Source organism: Microcebus murinus, chromosome 4 (assembly GCF_040939455.1).
Source record: "Microcebus murinus isolate Inina chromosome 4, M.murinus_Inina_mat1.0, whole genome shotgun sequence".
NCBI lineage: Eukaryota > Metazoa > Chordata > Mammalia > Primates > Cheirogaleidae > Microcebus > Microcebus murinus.
Window position 1 is genome coordinate 9,778,584 of NC_134107.1, and position 18,845 is coordinate 9,797,428.

Here is an 18,845-nt window from a genome sequence, read left to right on the forward strand (position 1 = left end):
GCCTGAGCCCAGGGCTGGCAGACGGAGGCACCACCCCTCCGGCTGTGCTGAGGACCTGGGCTTCCCCCCGGGCCTGGGTCACCTGGTGAGTCACAGCCCCTTTGTGGCCACTTCCTGTGACTCACACGGCCCCGTCCGCCCCAGAGGGCGCCCCAGAGGAAACGTAGGGACGCAGAGCCCCCACCCCGACAGCCTCAGCCAGCGTGGGGGAAGAACACCCTGAGCAACAGGCCCCCACAGACGGCCCCCAGGGGACACACGGCTTTTCCTGGGGCTGGCCCCCCGCAGAGGGGCCCCGGGGACACTCCTGCCCCCAGACCATGGGGATCGGGCGGCTGGGTCACAGGGAAACGTCCCTGGGCCTCTCTGGACAGCCGCCGAGCAGCCGGCACTCCTGGACAGGACGGAGGGTCCTCTGCTCGGCACCCCAGGCTCCAGGTTCGAGCCCCAGGGCCCCATGCAACCCTTCCAGGACAAGCCCACCGTCCAGCCTCTGTCCCAGCAGCTCTGTCCGGGACACCTGCGAGTGCCCAGCCCACGCCCGGCCGGCTCCCTGTCGCCTGCCCTGGCCGGGTTCGGTGCATTCCCTGCACACCTCTGGGATCTGGGGACACCTGCCGTCCCGGAATCCCGCCCTGCTCCGAGACGCCCGGCTTGGCTTTGCAGAGCCTGTGCGAGCTCCGTGCACGCTGCAAAGACGCGAGCAAGGTTCTTCCGACGCCTGGCCCGGTCCCGCCAGGTCCCATGAGGACCGCAAGGGGCCCGGAATTCCGGACTGGGCTTCCCCGGCGCAGCAGCACCCCAGCTTCGAGAGAGAAAACTGCACGCAAAGCCCGTCAGCCACGGCCCCGGGGGGCTCTGCCCGCATGGGGGTCCCGGCGCCGGGGCAGGGAGACCGAGCCGGCGCCCACATTCCCACTGCCCGGCAGGCGGGGTCCTGGGATTAACGGCTTCTCACAAAGTCAAAGGCAAAGCTAAGGCCTCCGCAAGTGATAACTGGGCTCTGTGACCAAATAAGGCAATATTACATCTCACTGTTTACAGCGGCCGGCGGCCCGCGAGGAGGGCACCGGCAGGAACGCAGGACGCAGCCCGCGCCGGCCCTGCGGCCCCAGCGCCCAGGGCTCCGTCCAGAGCCTGTCGTCACTTCCCTGCGGAAACGACCGTTCGTCACTTTTAAAACACACACTAGCAGGGGTGACCCGGCCTCAGCTCCGGGCGGTCGACTCCCTTGAGTGGCAGAACCTGGCTTTGAACTTCCACACCCGTGATTTAAGCCGGGGGAGCCCCTAGACACCCGTTCCAGGGCTTGAGTGAAAACAGAGGCGTTTCTGAGCCGGCGAACGTTAGAGCTACGTTCGCGAGGTGCCTTTTCCTCTCCTGAGAATTTATTGCGATTTTTCTTTTGCAAATAAGACTCGTTGCTGCTGCTGCTGCTGCTGCTGCTGCTGCTGAGAGCCTCGGCCAACCTTTCTGTCCCGACGGTATTTATACAAGGACAGACACAGTTGGAAGGGTCGAGTTTTACTCATTGGTATTAATAATAAGACAAGTGTAAATGTTTAAAACCCATTAGGAGGCTTTAAATGCTAAACAAAGCTTCAACCTGCTGGCATCTGCACCCTGGGTGGGGACTAGGCTGCCCGACAGCTGAGAAAACTGTAGCGCCAGGGCAATTCTCCCCGCTTGGGTGCAGCTCTCTGCACTGTCCGCGTAGACCTGGTTTCCTGAGCCCAGGACCAGGGCGCAGGTTCACAAGGCAGAGGAAACAGTTCCGCCTCAACCTCGCCCTCAAAACAGGATTTCCAGACTCATCTTCCTCTCCACGAGACCCGGTGACGCCCACGGGCGCTGCCTGGTGTCAGGGACCCAGTCAAAGAGGTCCACCGCCCTCTGCTCTCTGCCCCAAAGCGTCCTTGCAGGACCTCGTAGGTGCGCGGGAGATGTTCTCTGGAAGGGGGAATGGGCGAATTAGTGAATGCAATGCATCATTGCATCTCTTGCCAACGGCAGTCTCCAATTCACCTCCCTCCAATCTCTCTGGAGGTCTCGGAGGGCGGGTTTGTGTGGACAGGTGCAGTCCTCAGCCGCCCCACCTGGCTGCCCCCTGATGGTCACCTTGCCATCTCAGAGCTGCCCCCATGCCCCCGAGGAGTCTTCCCATGTCCCTTTCAAGGCCCTGCCCCTACGTCCCCACCTTCTCCCATTGGGGGTACAGGGTGTGTACCGGGCAGCTACATTGTCACGGCTGCTGGGGCTCTGCGGTCCCCAAGTCTGCACCGAGGGCTGAACACCAGGCAGGGCAGGTGGCCCAGGGGGCCATGCGGGTCGGAGCTCTTCGGCCACACCTGGGTCCTGCTGCTTCCAAACCCACTCACCTGAAACAAGTGCCTTTCACCGTCCAGGTGATTCATACCTCACGGACCTAGTGTGACTTTTTAGGGGCGCGCCCCGCCGAGCGTCAGACCCAGCTGGGCTGAGCCTCTGCTTGCCCCTGGCATAACCACCCATCCAGCAGTGACCCGCCCAGCGCCAGCCACATGCTGGCACAGCAGCAACGAGCCAGGGCGGGACCCTTGGTCTTCCAAGACAGAGCAGGGGCGTGACAAACAGCCAGCATTTAATGAGCACCCACTGTGTGCCGGGACCCCGTCCTCGGCGCTCGTCTGCCTGTCCTCGTCTAATCCTCACCGCGGCTCTGCAAGGCGGCCGCGGACCTCGTGCACCGGCCGGACACGCGGAGACTCGAGCAAAGCGCGAACCCGCAGGGCTGTGGGATGGGGCCCCTCTCCCTCCACCACCCCAGCGTCTCAGAGCTGGGCCCCATGCACGGGGGGAGGGAGGGCCCTCGGACACTGCGCCTCGCCGTGGGCGCCTGGCTAAGCTGGTCCTGGGTCGCTCACGGCCGGGGCAGGGCTGGAAAGGCCCCGCCGTGGGGGTCGGTCGTGCTCCCGGGGAAGTGCCCTGCAGTAATGATTAACCCACACGCAGCACCTGGCTTCGAGCCTTCTGGCCGCTGACTCACTTTGCAAACTCCGCTCGCCCTGGGCGCGGCTTCTGTCGCCTCACTTGGGATTCCAGCAGCGGAGGTGTCACACAGCCAGCCGGGGTGGCCCCGGCATTCAGACCCGCCACCGGGAAGCCCGAGGCCAGCCACGTGGGAGAGGAGCTGATGGAGGAGACGGCGCTGGACCCCCTGCTGGCCAGTAAGGGGGGCTCGGGATTGGGGATGGGGGACCAGGGGACCGTCACTCTCTGCCCGTCCACCCAGGCGGGACACCCAGTCTGTCACTCTGTGGCCGTGCAGAGGGTGTGGGGTGGACCCAGGCAGCGGCTTCGGTGCGTGCCCAGCCCAGCCCAGCCGGGAGAGGGCAGGGCGGGGCCCGGCGGGCAGGCCGACGCCGGCTGCCTTCCCGCGGCACGCCACGTTGCCTACCTGCCGTAATCGCGAACCCGGGGCGTCTCGGCCTTGGCACCGCTGACACCTGGAGCCGGCGACTCTTTGCCCTGGAGGCTGTCCTGTGTGTGGTAGAGTATTTGGCAGCAGCTGTGGCCTCTGAGACCAGTAACGCACCACGCTCTGTTGTGACGACTCTAAAATGCGGCCACAGTGTGTTCCGAGGGCACAACCCACTCTCCTCCATCGGGGACCCCTCCCTGCGTGCGTGCCCCGAGCACCGGCTCCGAGCACAGCCTCCAGGCCTCGACACAGCCCGGCCTCCCGGGGCCTACAACGCTGGTCCCACGCTGGGGGTGACTCCGGCTTTGGGGCCAGACCCGCTGCACTCGATCTCGGACCTGTCGTTTGCCAGCGGGGCCACCCAGGATGAGTGGCCTCACCTCTCTGCCCCGTGGCTCACTCCTCCGTCCGTGGGGCTGAGGCTGCCGTCCGCCCCAGAGCACCCTGGGTAAGGAAAGGCCGCCAGCTCAGACGCGGCAGGGCTCCAAGCACAGGGCCCGGCGCCCGCTGAACGCTGCTGCGATCCCGTTTTACACAGGAGTGAGCCGAGGCCCAGAGAAAGCAAGGCACTCGCCGGAGGGTCGCACGGCCGGGCGGGCGGGGCTGCGAGGGCCCTAGACGTCTCTCCAGAGCCTCCTGTGCAGGGGCCGGCGGCTGAGCACGCAGAGACCCAGCCCCAGCCCGTCCGTGTGGCCTCGTGCGGTTCCCTCCCCTCTCTGGGCCCCGCTCCCTGCTAGACCGGCAGGTCCCATTCTAGACGGCACTGGGCTACACGGCGGGCCGCGTCACTCACGCCAACCTGCCTTGGGGAGGGCCTGCTCTGTGGGGGCCCCGACGGCCTTCCTGGCATCGGGGACCAGCGGGGGGACACTTTGGGGCCGTGCGTCCGTCTGCCCCGCGCATCCTTTATCCCGTGCTGGTCGAGCGAGCGGACGCACGACTTCCCTCCGTCTATGCGTGAACGAACGCACGAGCAGCGAGGAGGCCGACCGGCCTCCCCTGGCACCCGACCGTGGGAACGCCAGGACGCCGCTGGGACGTCCCCTCCCGTACGGCAGGGCGAGGGAGGAGGGGCCCTGCGTGGCGGCTCCCACTCTCCGCCGTCCGGAGCCCGCGGGGCGGCCGCCTCCTGGAGAGTCCCCGGGCGGAGGCTGGAACGTGCCCCGGGCTGGCCTCGGCTCCCGCCCTCTGGCCTCCACTGGGAGCAAGTCCAAGGGCAGAGGGGGCGCAGAGCAAGGATTTGCAGGAATGAGCAAAGTCGCTGGAAAAGGGCTAACTTTTGTTTTTGGTCTGTTCTGGAAGTGTCAGAGAGCTGAGACGGGGAGGAGTGCGACTCGAGCAGTGAGATGGTACAGAGGGGCCCTCGGCGGCTCCGCGCTGGTGCCGGGTGTCTGCGGTCCCTGCGCCGAGATGGTCCCGGCCATGTCCCCCCGGACGGCCACGCCAAATACGGGGGAGGGCGCCGTGGCAGCATGGCTCTGTCACTCCACGGCACTGGCCTCTCTCCCCGGAGAGTCTGGCCGTACGTACTTCTAGAGGGCGCCGAACTTGGGCCTCCAGGTAGAGGCCATCTCTACCTCTCCCAGGAGCCTTCTTGTGCAGGGCTCCGTCCAGGGGCTGCAGTGAGCGGTACTCCTATGCCAACTGCACAGCCCATGAACTTTGGACCTGGCCTTCAGTTCGTGCTGGCAGGGCAGGGCCGTAACTTGAGGGAGTCTCCTAGGAGGGGCCCTTGTGCTGCTGGAAGCTGCATCCTTGGTCTTCATTCCTTTGTCACTAAGCTTGAGGTTCTCAGGGCCCTCGATTATATTAATAACTCCAGCAGCTCCAAAGGGCAGTACTTAGACATGTATCCGTCAGTCACACTCTAGTATAAATAAGGTTAGCCGTGGTCTTTCCTGGTGACTGCTGCCTGAATGGGAGTGGGCTCCACTTCAGGGTGTTGGACAGCCATGGGCCAGCAAGGGGTGCCGAGGCCGTGGGAAGGGTCCCCGACGAGGGGCAGGTGCGTGGCTGCCAGTGGTAAACCATGCCCCTCCTCCAGCTGCCACCAAAGACCCCATATTTCTCTTCCAGTGCCGTGGGCAGGGGCTTCCTCCCAGGGTGGAGGCTGAGAAGGGTGGCAGGAAGATCGCGGGACCTGAGCCGAGCTGGGTCAGCTAGATCAGCTGGTGCCGGGACCCACCCGGGGCAAGTCGATGCCTCGGTTCCCAGCTGCCTCATCTGTAAGATGGTCATGAGATGCCTGCGAGGGCGGGACGCACGTGGCCGCGTTTCCCCGGCGACAGTCGAGGTCTGATGCTGGAGGCGGGAAAGGCCGCGCTCTCTGGCCACCGCCTCCATCTCCTCTTTAGGCGGAGAACCTCAGCGCCCAACCCCGCCGGGAAACCGCGTCTCTCTCTGCCGAGAGAAGCTGTGAGATCCGGCTGCGGGTGCTCACGGCGGGGAGAAAGGCAGCCCGGGGGCTTCGGGAGGCCGGGATGGCCGGACCGTGGCCAGGGCGAGTCAGGGAAGGGGTCCCCCAGTCAGAGGGGCGCACTGTTCCCAGGGTTTGCGGGAAAGTCTGTGTTAACCGGGCAGGCCGCGCAGACAGATGGGAGAGAGGAAGGGAAGGAGGGCGCGGGAGGGAGGCCCGAAGGAAGGTCTTTCTCCTGAGGCCGAGACGGTGACGCTGCCATGAGAGGGCCGACCAGAGCTCTGCGGGGTCAGCTCACCAGCCGCCCGGCTCAGGGCGAGGGCCCCAGCCCCAGCCCCAGCCCCAGCCCCAGCCCCAGCCCCAGCCCCAGCCCTGCAGCAGCTCGGCCACAGGGAGGCAGGGACGGAGCTGGGCTGGCAGCCGCCGTGGTGGCGAGGACCTTCAGAGTGTCACCAGCCTCATCCATGTGTCCTCATGCGATCGTCTGTTGGGAAATGTTCGAGAGGCCACGGCCTTGGCCGGCACCCTGGGGCGGGGCCGCGTGCTTGGGCAATTGCTCCCCAGGGCGAAGCGGCCTGTTATGTACGAGGAGCCCTGTGGCCTTCCCAGGAAGGCCGCGCTCCTCTGGGCTGTTTGCTCTCCGCTGGGAGGAGGGAGGAGTTCGGCGGCCACCTTGCAGGGAGAGGGGACCCAGGAAGGGCTTCTGTGGACTCAGCAGCGAGAGGCAGAAATGCTATCTTCCCAAAGGTGGAAATTACTCTCCCTCATATGAGAGAAGTTGAAAGATTCACCTCATGGCCCAGCATGGCTGCTTGAGCTCAAGCCATCAGACCTGCATTCCAGCAAAGGGGAGAGAGAAAGCGCAAAGGCAACTTCCTAGAAGTTGTCCACATAGTTTCACTCATTTGCACGGGCCTGAACTTAGTCCCGGGGCCACATCTAGCTGCAAGGGAGGCCGGGATGTGCAGTTTGGGTTCTCAGTGGTCACGTGCCAGCTAAAAATTAGGGGAATCTCGTATTAAGAAAAAGGCAAAGAATTAATGTGGGAGGCAGGGAGGAGAACTGTCAGTCTGTAGCGCCTTGGTCTTCTCATCTATAAAATGGGATGTTTGCTCCCTGTGGTCTCTGAGTTCTTTCCAGCCTAGACAGCATGTGACTCTATGCTCCACACAATTTGCCCCATGGAGTTTTCTAGACTTCAGGGTCCACCAGGGCAAGGAGCTCTGCGTGCTCTGTTCACGGCTATTTCCCAGGAGCCTGGCACACGATCTGTGTGTTTGTTGAGTGACTGAATGATGACTGGTGTTTTAACAGGCAGACCAGGGGCCACTCACTCTTTTTTTCTTCTCTTCTTCTTCATTTTAATAAAACGTTTCCTTTTTGCCTTTTCTGTTGCCTTCTCCTCCTTTTTCCTTTTTCAGACCCCCAGCCCTACCCCGCTGGCCGCCGCCTGCCTGTCGTGCCTCCCGGACCACAGACCTGGGTCTCGGAGGAGGCTGCGTTTGCAGAGCCCCAGGCCGGGGGGGCTGATGCTAAGTGGCTTTGACGCCCCGGTGCAGGCGGCCCTCCCTGTGTGCGCCCGGGAGTCCCTCCTCTCTCAGCTCTCAAAAAGGTGACTGTCACCCCGTCGACTGTCACCCAGAGAAAGGACAGCGAAGGCGAGTTCAGAGAGATTGACAGGCGGAGTGTTTGCCCCGCAGGCTGTTTGGAGCGGCCAGCAGATCTCAGCCTAAAGCGAACGGGGCGGTCTGTGTGTGCCCAGGCAGAGTTTTAAGTGGGCCCAGGCATGAGACGACTGCCTCTCCAACAAGGGAACCACCGCATTTCCTGTGTAAGCTCCACCTGCACGCGCCCGCTGTGTATTTTTTTTTTCCTGCTTTGGAAACTGTAAACTGCTGTAATTCATATCATATGTATCATCTTCCTGGAGCCTTAAAACAATTCATGACCAATTGGATGTTTTTCCTGGCCCTCCCACTCTGTACTTTGTTGCATTTCTGCGTAAATACACTGTATCGACATATCCCTGGGGTTAAGCCTGAAGACTCGGCTCACAAATCCCAGAGGATTCCGCCCCCACCAGCATTCCTAAGAGAGCTGGCGAGTTGGGTCAGGGACAGCCAGCAGCCCTCAGGGCCTTTCCACGGCCATTCCCTGGGCCTGAGTGTCCTTCCTCCCTCCTCCAGCCCGGATGACACACTTCCTGTCCCTGGCAGGGCCCTCCCCAGCCCCCCTTCTGGCATCTTGTCATTCTCTGCCCCCTCACTCTGCCTCATTTTTCCTTAAAACCCCCTCACTATCTGGCATGATAACATTGGCTTATTCTCTTTCTCCCCCATAAAAATATAATTTCCATCATAGCAGAGACTTAAAAAAAAAAATCACTGTACCCTCAGCACTGTGCATGTGCCAAGGTGATCCGAGTGCTCAAGAAACGCTTCGACCTTTCTAAATATTTTCTACTGGCCCTGATATAGGCTCTATTAAAGGTGAAAAATACTTTCCCTCCCCAAGTCTAGCAAGTCCGGGGAGTTCTTCTTCTCGGGCAGTGTAAGAAGTCCCAGCACGTGTCCTACTTTATCACATGCATTTAGATCCCATCTTGTTCTAAAAAGATTATAAGGTAGCTCACCCAAATTTTTAAAATTCCTCAAAAAATTAAAACCATTTGGAAGTTCACAAGGAAAAAGTGGCGCAGGGAAAGTACGGTTTGGAAAGTGAGATGTTAAAAACAATATTTAGCACTGATAGATGGTTGCTGTGGGCAAGGCAGGCTATTCCACCTGTTTTTGGTCACTTTCTCTCCATGACAAACCTTGGGCGAGGCACTGTAATGGACGCCCATTGTACAGATGAGGAAACTGAGGCACGGAAAGGAAAAGGCACTTGCCCAAGATGGCTGGGCTGGTCGAAGGCAGGCAGGTGTGAATCACTGGTCTCTTACGCAGCAGAACCACGTGTTCTTGGCCCCGACACCTGGACCCAGGGACACGGGGGCCACCTGAGGGGACCAGGGGGCTTTAAGCATCTGCCCAGAGCACCTCCCCAAGTCGCCGTTTGACAGTTTATGGTGTCCATGAAATCAGACCACGCCCATGGCTCAGAAGGCAGATGCCTGTGACCGACAGCCAGCCGGTCCCCAACAGAAAGGGGGCCCGGCTATTGTCTGAAGAAGAACGGGATGGGTGGGAGGCTCTGTGACACGCAGGGGCGAAGGCAGTCTGGGAGAGCGGCGAGCAGGAGGGCCAGTGCCCAGCCCGCACGCTGGCGCAGGACAGCCCTGGCACTGCACGCGGCAGCCCCGGCCCCCGGACAGCGCCAGGAGAGTGCCGGCCGCCCTCCCTGGCCCAGGCGCCGAGCCGCTCACAGAGCACCTGACCGGCCCGGCCGGGGCCACGTGTCCACCGCAACGGGAGCTGGGCTCGTCTACCCGCGGCGCAGCTGGCATTCTAGATCAGCAGGGCCGGAGCCCTGTGACCCTAGGGACTGGCAGGACCGCGGCAGCCCGACAGTTCCTATGGTGTTTGTTTTATTACTTTGCCCGCATAGCGGGGGCCAGGCGCTCATCTGCTGTGCTCTGCCCCTCCTCAGTCCCCAGGCCTGGTCTTCACGGACTGCGTCCCCTGTCCCCGTCGCCCTCTGGGTTGCGGGTGCATTGTCGATACCCCAGTCTCCGTAATAGTCCTTTCACCAAACTGTCTCCTCCGGGCTGACTTGTGTCCCCCTCCCCATTCACACGCCAAGGTCCTAACCCCGCCCCCCACCAGGTGGCTGTGTCAGGTTAAAATGAGGTCACCAGGGTGGGCCCTCATCCCACAGACCCGGTGTCCTTACAAGAAGAGGAGGTCAGGACACGGACAGGCACAAGGGACGGCCATGTGAGGACACAGGGAGGAGACGCCGGCTGCCAGCCCCGGAGAGGGGCCTCGGGAGGAACCAGCCCTGCAATGACACGGTGATCGTGGACTTCAGCCTGCAGGGCGGAGACAACACGTGTCTGCTGTCCAAGGGGTGTAGTCCCTGTCCCGGCCGCCTGACCCCCACAGAGGCCACCCGCCTGCTACCGGCGCGTGTCGGGAGACTGAGGACGGCCGCGAACATCCGGGCTTGGAGAGGGGCTGGCTGGTGTCCGGCGTGGCCTGCAGGGCGCGCTGCGTGCTCACCCCAGGAGTGGGTGCTCCGGGGCTGCCGTCACCCCTGGAAGACGGGGAAGGAAAGCAGGGCTAGCGTGAGAACGCTGCCCGGTCCCGTGGTGCGTGGTGAGGCCCGGCCCGCACCCGGGGGTGGGCCCACACCCGCTCTCCTCTGCTTCCCGGCGCGTGGAGGACACTTGTCACCGTCCTTCGGGATGGGAGGGTGGCCGCCCCGCTCGCCCAAGATGGCTGAAGTTAAAACAGGGGCCGGATGTACCCACCGGGCGTCACTCCACTAGTCAAAGCAACCTGGCACAGGTGACAACACGACAGTCGTGTTCCGTGTGTGCCGTCACAGTGGGAGAGGCCAGTCCATCCCAAGACGGTTCCCGCTGCCACATTCAAAGACCCTGGAAGTGGCCGATCTTGTCCCAAACCACGAAATGTCCTGGCCGGGGCTCCCCGTCACCAGCGCCGGCCGGGCGGGAGGCTGGCTCTGCGACCTGCCCGACCACCTGCGAGCGGGGCGGGCCAGGGGACGGCGCACAGCCCACCCCAGCCCTGGGCTGCACGGACGACTAAGAGTGGCCGGCAGCTCCCTGTTGGAAGCATGGCCTGGGGACACGGACATTAGTTGAGATTGCAAAGCCAAACCTGTGTCATCGTAAGGGTGGCCTGGGGACACAGACTTTCCTCCCTTTTCAAGGACAAAGGAAGCCAGCTCCTCAGCAGGGCTGTCCCCTGAGACGGCTGCAGCCCCGTGGCTTTGTGCGCCGGGGACCCCCGCCCGGAGCCACCGTGGGCGGGAAGTCGCCACTGCTCTGGGCCCTTTGGAGATTTCTGAGGTCGGGTGTTGCTTTTGCTTCTCAGATTCCCTTAAACGACGACGGGAGGAAAGCGATATCTCCAAAGAGCGTTTGTGAGCAGCCCCCTCTCTCAGGGGCTGTCATTTGCATGCGGTGGCTGGCAGGGGCCAAGGAAAGTTTCCCAGAGGGACACTCGAGGAGGGTTGCCCAGGGCCCTCCGGGGAAGAGGCCTGGCCGGCGGGGCTGGGCGTCCCCACGGGCAGCTCGAGCGGGCTGTTTCCCTGGGAACTGTCACCCCCAAACCCACATTAAAGAAGAGGGGGAGGAGCGTGGGACACTCCGCTCCCTTGGACCAAAGAACCGGAGCGACTTTGAGCTTTGCCTGGGGGTTCCGGGAAGCCGGGCACTGCCAGCCGACCCTCGGGTCAGTTCGCCAGGCCGCCACCCCCGCCCAGTGGCAACGGGGAATGCTTTTGTTGGCAGAGCACCTCAAAGCGCCGGCCCGAGGAGCAGACTCACCGGGTGACTGCAAATGCCGCCTCGATCGCCCTATTTTTAAACGACACTCGGTGTGAGGTTACCCTTCTCTCGAGAGGTATTTTCCCATCGCTCCTGAATGAAAGTTCTATTCAGGGCCGCCTGAATGTCCCTGTGACCTTCCAAGGAGAAAAGCCACCAAGTGCTTTCAATTACAGAAGGGACTTTCTCTATGAATCTGCCATCTTCAAATAACTTAGAAACATATTTAGAGTTCGTAATCTCACCTCTGTTTTATGCCAAGAGCGCTGGCATCGGTGCTATTTACTCTGAAATAAACCAGGCTGTGTTTTCTTTGCTCGCATATTGAGCGTAAATATTTGCACCATTAATTAGAGTCCGTTTAATTCCAAATCCTGGAGAGCCATGTGCGGCCTCGAGGGTAAACAGGCGGCTAGATGCTAGTCATCCCTGGAAGATTCGGAGCTGAGAGGCCTCCCGCAGGCCTTTCACCTGCCCCAGCTGCAAACAAACAAGCTGAAGGTTGAGGAGAGGCCAAGGAGCCCAGCGTCCAGGTTTGAAGGCAGCGAACCGCAGGGACTGAACGTGGGGTGTTTTCCTGTTGTTTCCATACCTGTCTTGTTATTCCTGGTACTAATGTGTTGCAACTGGAGCACTGAGTCCGTCCATGCTAATTCTGAATTCCAGAGAGATAAATGGAAGGTCGATAGGGTACTGCAGAAAGAGTTCTGGAGCTGATTAGAAACTTCTAGAATCAGTTGCACCTGCGTTTGAATCCAAATTCTGCCACTTGCCAGCTGTGTGGACTTGGGCACGCCATTCTCCCTCTCTGTGCCAGTTTCCTCAGCTGTGAATGGGAAGAGTACTTCATACCTCCTGGGGTTGAGGAGAGACAGATAAAAATAATTAAAGTGAATGCTTAATTCTGGTGCCGCGAGTGGCCCGACATCTCTGAGCCTAGGGCCACCTCCTTGCCTCCTAACAGGCAGGTAACAAACGTGAGGGGCACAGTGTCAGCTCGGAAAACCCTTGTACCACACAGAAGCCAGCGTCACGCTTGCATTTCCCACTAATGCACGGCCCAGCTGCTGGCGTCCTGCAAAACTCTCTTAGGTGCAAAGGGAATCGATTTCAGGTGGCGCCAGGACCTGCCCCATAGGAGGCTGGCGGCACGTGGCGAGAACGGGCTTCCATGTCCACTTCTCTTGGAGACTTCGGGGGGCTGAGCAGGTCCCGCACCCCTCCGTCCCACACAAGTCCCCCCAGCCGGCAGTGTGGGGTCGGGTTCAGGACCCCCCAGTGTTTGCAGGTAGAACTGAGCAGCATCATTGCATTTTTGTTGTGCTTTATGACACGATCACCTTCTGTTTACGGTCGGGGATTCTTATCTTCATTTCCAATAATGACACTGGGTTCTTTAAAACCGAAGTTTGATAAGCCCTGAAAGGGAAGACGATTCTTATGCATGCTGCAACGTGAGTGAACCTCGAGGACATTATGCTACTAAGCCAGACACAAAATGAACAAACCCTGAGTGAGTCCAGGGAGGTCCCCGGAGCAGTCAAATTCGTGCAGACCGTAAGCAGTGTGGCAGGTGCCAGAGGCTGGTGGCAGGGAGTTATTGTTCAACGGGGCCAGAGTTTCGGTTTTGCAAGATGAAGAGAGTTCTGCAGATAGATTATGGCGATGACTGCATGACCACGTGTTGTACTTAATGCCACTGAGCTATACATTCAAAATGGTTAAAATGATAAATTCTATGTTAGTATGCTTTGCCAGAATTAAAAAATGGAGTTTGAAATAGTGAGTTGGATCAAAGAAAGATATGAAGGAAATCATAACACAGGAAGATCACGAATCCGGCTCCAATTAGAGACGTGAAGCTCGCGTGGCTGGTGTCCGGGAATGTCGGCTTTCTAGCTCCCAGCAGAGCAGGCGGAGCACGCTCTGGAGCCAGGGTGTTTGAGTCCCGGATCTCTCACTACCTGCTGTGTGACCTCGGGCAAGTAACTTCACCTCTCTGAGGCTCCGCGTCCTCATCTGTAAAGCAGGAATGATGGTAGCACGTACCACGCGGACTTGCTGCACAGATCCGATGAGCTGAGGTTTATAAAGTGTTTGGCCCGGGGCCTGGCACACAATAAGTGCTCTCTAAGTGTTGTTAAATAAACAGACTTCCCCGAGGACAAGCACAGGCAGACAGCTTGCCCCGTCTGTCCGGGGGCCCCTCCGCAAGTCCAGCCCACAGACGGATGCCTGCTGCAGCTACGGGTCCCCTGGGTCAGAGCGGGGGACCGTCACTCCAGCAACCGCGTTCTGCTGCCGGGAGCCCCTGGTACCCGGGGCGAGCAGCTGCCCAGGAGGCTGGGCCAGGGAGGTCCCCAGCTGGGAGCCAAGCCCCCCTGCTCCCCCCTGCTGGCCAGGCCCAGCCCCACCCCGCCCTGCACGCACCGGCGTGGGCTCTCTCTAATCCCTTCGGAGGACCCTTTGCAAACAGGCCGAGGTCTAGCCACGAACAAATGCACAAACAAGCTGCGGCGCACACACAGCATAGAACGGCGTTCAGCCATAGAAAGAAGCGCAGTTCTGATACGAGCCGCCGTGCGGATGAACCTCAGACACTGAAAGAAGCCAGAGGATGGCAAAAGGCCATCTAATGTGTGATTCCACTCCTGTGAAATGCCCACGACCGACAAATCCACAGCGACAGAAAGAGGATGGGTGGTTGCCATGGGCTGGGGGAGGGTAGGAGATGGGAAGGGGTTGCCAGTAGGTTGGGGTTTTTACTCTGGAGTGATGGAATGTTCTAGAACTGGATAGAAATGAGGTTGCTCAACATTGTGAAGGTTCGGCGAAATGCCACTACATTGTGCATTTTAAAATGGTTCGTTTTATATGATGTAAACTTCACCTCAATAATATTTTTAATTTAAAAAAAAGACACTCCCCCAGCCCTGCCCAGTGCAGCCGCCTGGGGCCCCCCCATCACTAACCAGCCCCGCCATGTGCTCCCATCCCTGCCCGGTGCCTTGGTCCCCACCTCTGTGTCTCCACCCAGCTTCTGCCAGGACCCCCGAAAGCCACCCTCTACCTGGAAAACTCACCCACGCTCTGCCCCAGGTCAGGGGACACTGCCAGCTGCAATCTGCTCCTTAGGGGTGGACTCCACTGGCGTGTCACCCTCTGCCACACTGCCCCATCTGACTGAGCTGAGGATGATGCAAACAGCTATGCCCTGACCCTGTGACACGCCAGGTTCTGGGCTGGAAGTTGGATTCTTGTCCTAGCTCCACGGAACTCCAACCAACAGCTTTGCCAAGGCCCATTTCACAGACGTGCAAACTGAGGTGCCGAGAAGTAACCTGCCCAAGGTAGGATCAGGGACTCTCTCTGCTCAACTGCTGAGGCCCTGGGCTCCACTCGACTTCCACCTCCCCTTGCTTGGCTCCTCCACGCGTGGTGGGCCAGCCCTGGGGGGGGGGCTCTGCCTTACTCAATCTGCGCCTCCCATCCCCCCGCCAACCTGGGTGAGGGCCCACCCACAGCAGGTGCTCAAAGGGCCAAGTGGAGCTGGCAACAGGCCTTCCCAGGCCAGGAGAAGTCGGCATTTAAGCGCCCTGAGCCCCTGTGTGTGTTGTGATGACCAGTGACAGTTGGGGCCGGGGTGTGTGACAATCTGGGTGTCTCCTGAGCAGATGATGCCCTGAGAGGGATGTGGCCACAGGTGGTGTGACTGTCATCAATCGGCTCTGGCCTCTGGCCTCTGCTGAGGCTGAGCAACATTTGGGAGCAGGGGAGACCCGGGTGCCGCTGCTGGTGGCCTTGGAGAGTCAACTGCAAGCTCAGCGTCGCCACCAGGCTCCCGTGTATGATGAGGCCGGGGCTTCGGGCAGGCTGGCTTCGGACAGGGCCGAGCCTGTCCCAGCGGCTGGGCCAGGGCCTCACCCTGCAAAGCCTATTTTAAACCCGGGCCAAGCCCAGGGGGTGAGCGCTGGCCCCGGCCTCGCCAAGAGCTGCCTTCTCTCCCTCCTTCACCGAAAAGGGAAACCATTTTCCATAATTACAAGCATTGTGTGCCGAGATTACTGTATTCCGCTGTACTCCGTAATGATGGCTGTGTGTTGTAATGACAGGCATGCCACCTCCCCGAACCAGGCCACTTGCCCCTCTCTGCTTAACATAAACATCTCCCTGGCATGCGCAGGGTGCGGGGAGCTCCTCAGCCTCAGAGGGGCTGAGCCATGGGGCTCCCCGGCAGTGGGCTGGGGACTCCAGGTACTCCTCTTCCGGGCCACCTGTCCCCATCGGGCCACATGGGCAACCCAGCCTTTCCCCAGCTTGACATCGCTCTCACGTGACAGCATTTTCCAAAATAGCAGCCGAGACGAATCTTTTTAAAATGAGCTGGTTCAGGTATTTACTAAAATATCTTTTTCAACTTCTGGGTCTGTGGACCGGCATATTTGCATATGTTGGACACAGCCAAAGGGTTTCATCTGAACGCAGCCTAATTGGAGCCGGGAAAACAAAAAGAAGAAAAAAGTGGCTTTAATCAGAATGAATCAGCATCTATTAATGGCTGTTTAACATATTTCTGCTAATAATAATGCATTAAACAATGTGCATTTTAAAGCCGGCTAAATGTACAATAGCCCATCTCTGTCCCAAAAAGGTAAACAATGACAGTTAAAAATAGTCTCCGTAGGTATTTACATTTTTTTTACCCTGAGCCTTTTTGGCTTATAGTTCATCATTCCAGGGGTAAGAATTCTAAAATTTTCCCTGCGTATTTACATAACTGAGCAATTGCTATGTATCACGTTGGCGATCAGACCCTTCCAAGAAAAATGGGTTTTTATCTTGACTCCTGCACAACAATGGTCAGATGGAGAGGGTCTGTGAACCGTGAGCCTCCCCAGGGGCCCACGACAGCACCCAGTTCCCACCCAGCCTACTCTCCCCTCCTGGGGCAGGCGTCCGGGGTACGTGGCACATGCTTCGGCCTCTCGGCAAGCGGGCACAGGGCGCCCTGCGTCCACAGCGAATAAGAAATCCCACCAGGTGTCCCGGCTCCCAGTCTCCTAGTCCACACTGCAAAGAAACAATGCCCGAGGAGAACGCAGGGCTGACTCGTCTAGAAGAAGGAGGCTTTGGGATGGCGAACTGGGCAGGAAATATTTCCTTGTGGTTTTGCTGCTACCCGCGTCTTCCACGCAGGGGTGGGCCGCAGCCGTGGGTACCAATCCCAGCAGGCCCGGCGGGGAGCAGGGAGGACGTTCACACTCCGTCCAGTGTCCCTTCCATGTCCATGTGGGTGTGGGCTGTGCCCCGTGGGATGGCCGGGTCTGTCTTCCTGCGGGTCCAGCCGAAGTTGGGCACCTTGTGTTACCTCGGCAGGTGCTCCATGGGTGCTCCATGGGTCCTCAGCACACGCTGGTCCTACCCCGGCACCAGCCTGGCTCCTCCCTGGGGGCGCAGAAACTGTAAGATGACCTTTCAAAAGTTCAGACCCTGGCCCCGTCCGCGCCTCCCCTCCTGTAGGCAGGGAGCAGCTTAATGTTTTGTTTACCGTGGTTCTGCCTGAGAATTTATTGTATTTATCTGGAGATGTCAGGGGTGTGCGTTTGCAGATACACAAGGAGGCGCCGTCACTGCCGTTCCCCACGCCCTCCCCTGTGCCCACATCGCTGCCGTCTGGGAGGATGCCGAATTGTCCAGACCTCAGTTTCTGAGCTTGGCAGGGCTGGAGAGGGGTCCTCCTGGCCCCCTGCCCTGAGCCAGGCTGCAGGGATGTGGCCTGAGGTGGGGAGGAGGAAAGGAGGGGGATGTGGGTGACATCCCTGACTGGGACCCTGGTTGCCCCTGGCCAAATTCAGGTAGCTGGGATCTTCAAATAAAAGGACTTTGCTGCTACTTTGGAGCAGTTCTCACTTTGTGCAGACTCCTAAATTCTGCACGGGCTGTGGGATGGGGGTGGGGTGACAGGTCAGGCCCTGCACAGCCCTATAACCTCCAGCTCCTTGCCACCCTGGCTTCAGCCCCTGCATAGGACAAATTGACAATAATTAATTAGGGTCCTGCCACCTGAGGGCAGGGCCAGGACGCTCTACAGATGCTGGCACCAGGGCCACCTCCGGAACTGCTGGCGCCCAAGGCTGCGCCCCGTCTCTCAGGGGCCGTCCAAGCCCACGGCCCCCCTTAGTCAACACCCTCCCCTGGGGCCCTGGCTGGGGGCGCGCGGCTCTGGGCCGCTCGGGGCCCCATTGCCTGCCCAGACTGATAAGATGTCCGGCAGCCGTGGAAACGCGCCCCGCGCCGCGGGAGGCCGGGGGAGGGCCGGAGCGCGGGCCCAGCGCAAGGCTGCTCGACCTGGTCGCTTGCTCGCTGGCTCCGCGGCGGCGTCCGGGTGGCCGCGGGGGAGGTGCGCGGGGCGGGGCGAGGGCGGTGTCCGCAGGTAACCTCGGGGGGCGGGGAGGTCGCCAGGACCCCCAGACCAAAAAGCCCAGGGGGAGGAGCGGCGCGGCTGTGCGCTAGGGCAGCCAAGTTTGGCTTTGGCTCTGGCAGCGCGGGCGGCTTTGCGTCCTGCCTCTGCGGAGGAGGGGGACCGTCCCCTCTGGAGCCGGGCTCGGACCCTGGCCCTCGGAGCTGCTGCAGACGTCGAGAGGTGACTTCGTCCCTCCAGCTCCTGAACCCCGTGCGTCTGGGACGCACCAGACCCAGGCAGGGGACTGCGCCATGCAGGAGGGCGACATCGGCCTGGAGGGGCTGTGCCCCGAGGAAGCCCCCGCAGCCCGTGAGTATCCAGGGCGTGGGACAGTGAGCGCGGCTGCAGCTGCGTCTGGGACGCAGGGGGGCTGCGGAGTCCTGAGAACTAGGGGGCGCGCGAGGGGCAGGAGACAGGGACCCCGCTCTCTGGTGGTGGGACGTCCGGAGCTGCTCCGGGGTGCAGGTGCGAGGGGAGGGCCTTTGTCCGTGGGTCGCAGGCCGCTGGGGCGCGACAGACAGATGGCCGGCAGCGCTGGGCTGGGCCGGGGTGGGGGCGGCGGCGAGGGGCCCCTGCGCGGCCCCAGGCGGCATCTGCGGGCCCGCCGGGCTGTTCCGAATCCCGGGGGAGCGTATCCAGCGGATGCGAGCTTTTCGGATGTTTTTACAGGCGCTATTAATACACATAATATTTCCGAGCTATTATGGAGATTTATTTGCGATATAAAGTAGCGACTATGACTTGAAATCATAATGGAAACTGCGGAGGAACTTGCCGAGCCCGAGAGACAAACGAGGCTTGGCCGGTCGGGGAGGGGAGTCCCTGACTTCCTCCGCCACTCCCTGCACGTAAATCACCACCCGGGATATTTTTATACCAATAATTTTAAAATAAATGACCCGAGCAAGGTTTCCTGGATGATTTTTTTCCTTCCCAGTTCACAGGTTATTAAATAAATCTCGGAGTGGGGTAGGGACAGGGGTCGACAGCGCGCAGTTGGTTTGACTTAATTACACGGCGTGCCTTGCTGGAGTGCCCGGGTTAGGAC

General features: G+C 60.5%; 1 protein-coding gene and 1 long non-coding RNA gene across 2 annotated transcripts in view; one reads left to right on the forward strand and one right to left on the reverse strand.

Annotated features, from left to right (window-relative positions):
• Positions 1-1,508: 1,508 nt before the first annotated feature.
• LOC142870571 (uncharacterized) lies at positions 1,509-5,664 on the reverse strand. The gene is made up of 3 exons (XR_012918904.1): positions 3,437-5,664; positions 3,026-3,169; positions 1,509-1,950 (listed from the first exon to the last, which is right to left on the reverse strand). It is a non-coding gene; the product is annotated as an uncharacterized LOC142870571 (long non-coding RNA).
• ANO1 (anoctamin 1) overlaps positions 3,097-18,845 on the forward strand; it is a 161,321-nt gene continuing 145,572 nt past the window's right edge. The window contains exon 1 of the mRNA XM_012757662.3: positions 3,097-3,206. Within this exon, the coding sequence (XP_012613116.1) occupies positions 3,173-3,206 (34 nt within the window). The 5' untranslated portion in view covers positions 3,097-3,172. The remainder of the gene's footprint in view (positions 3,207-18,845) is intronic.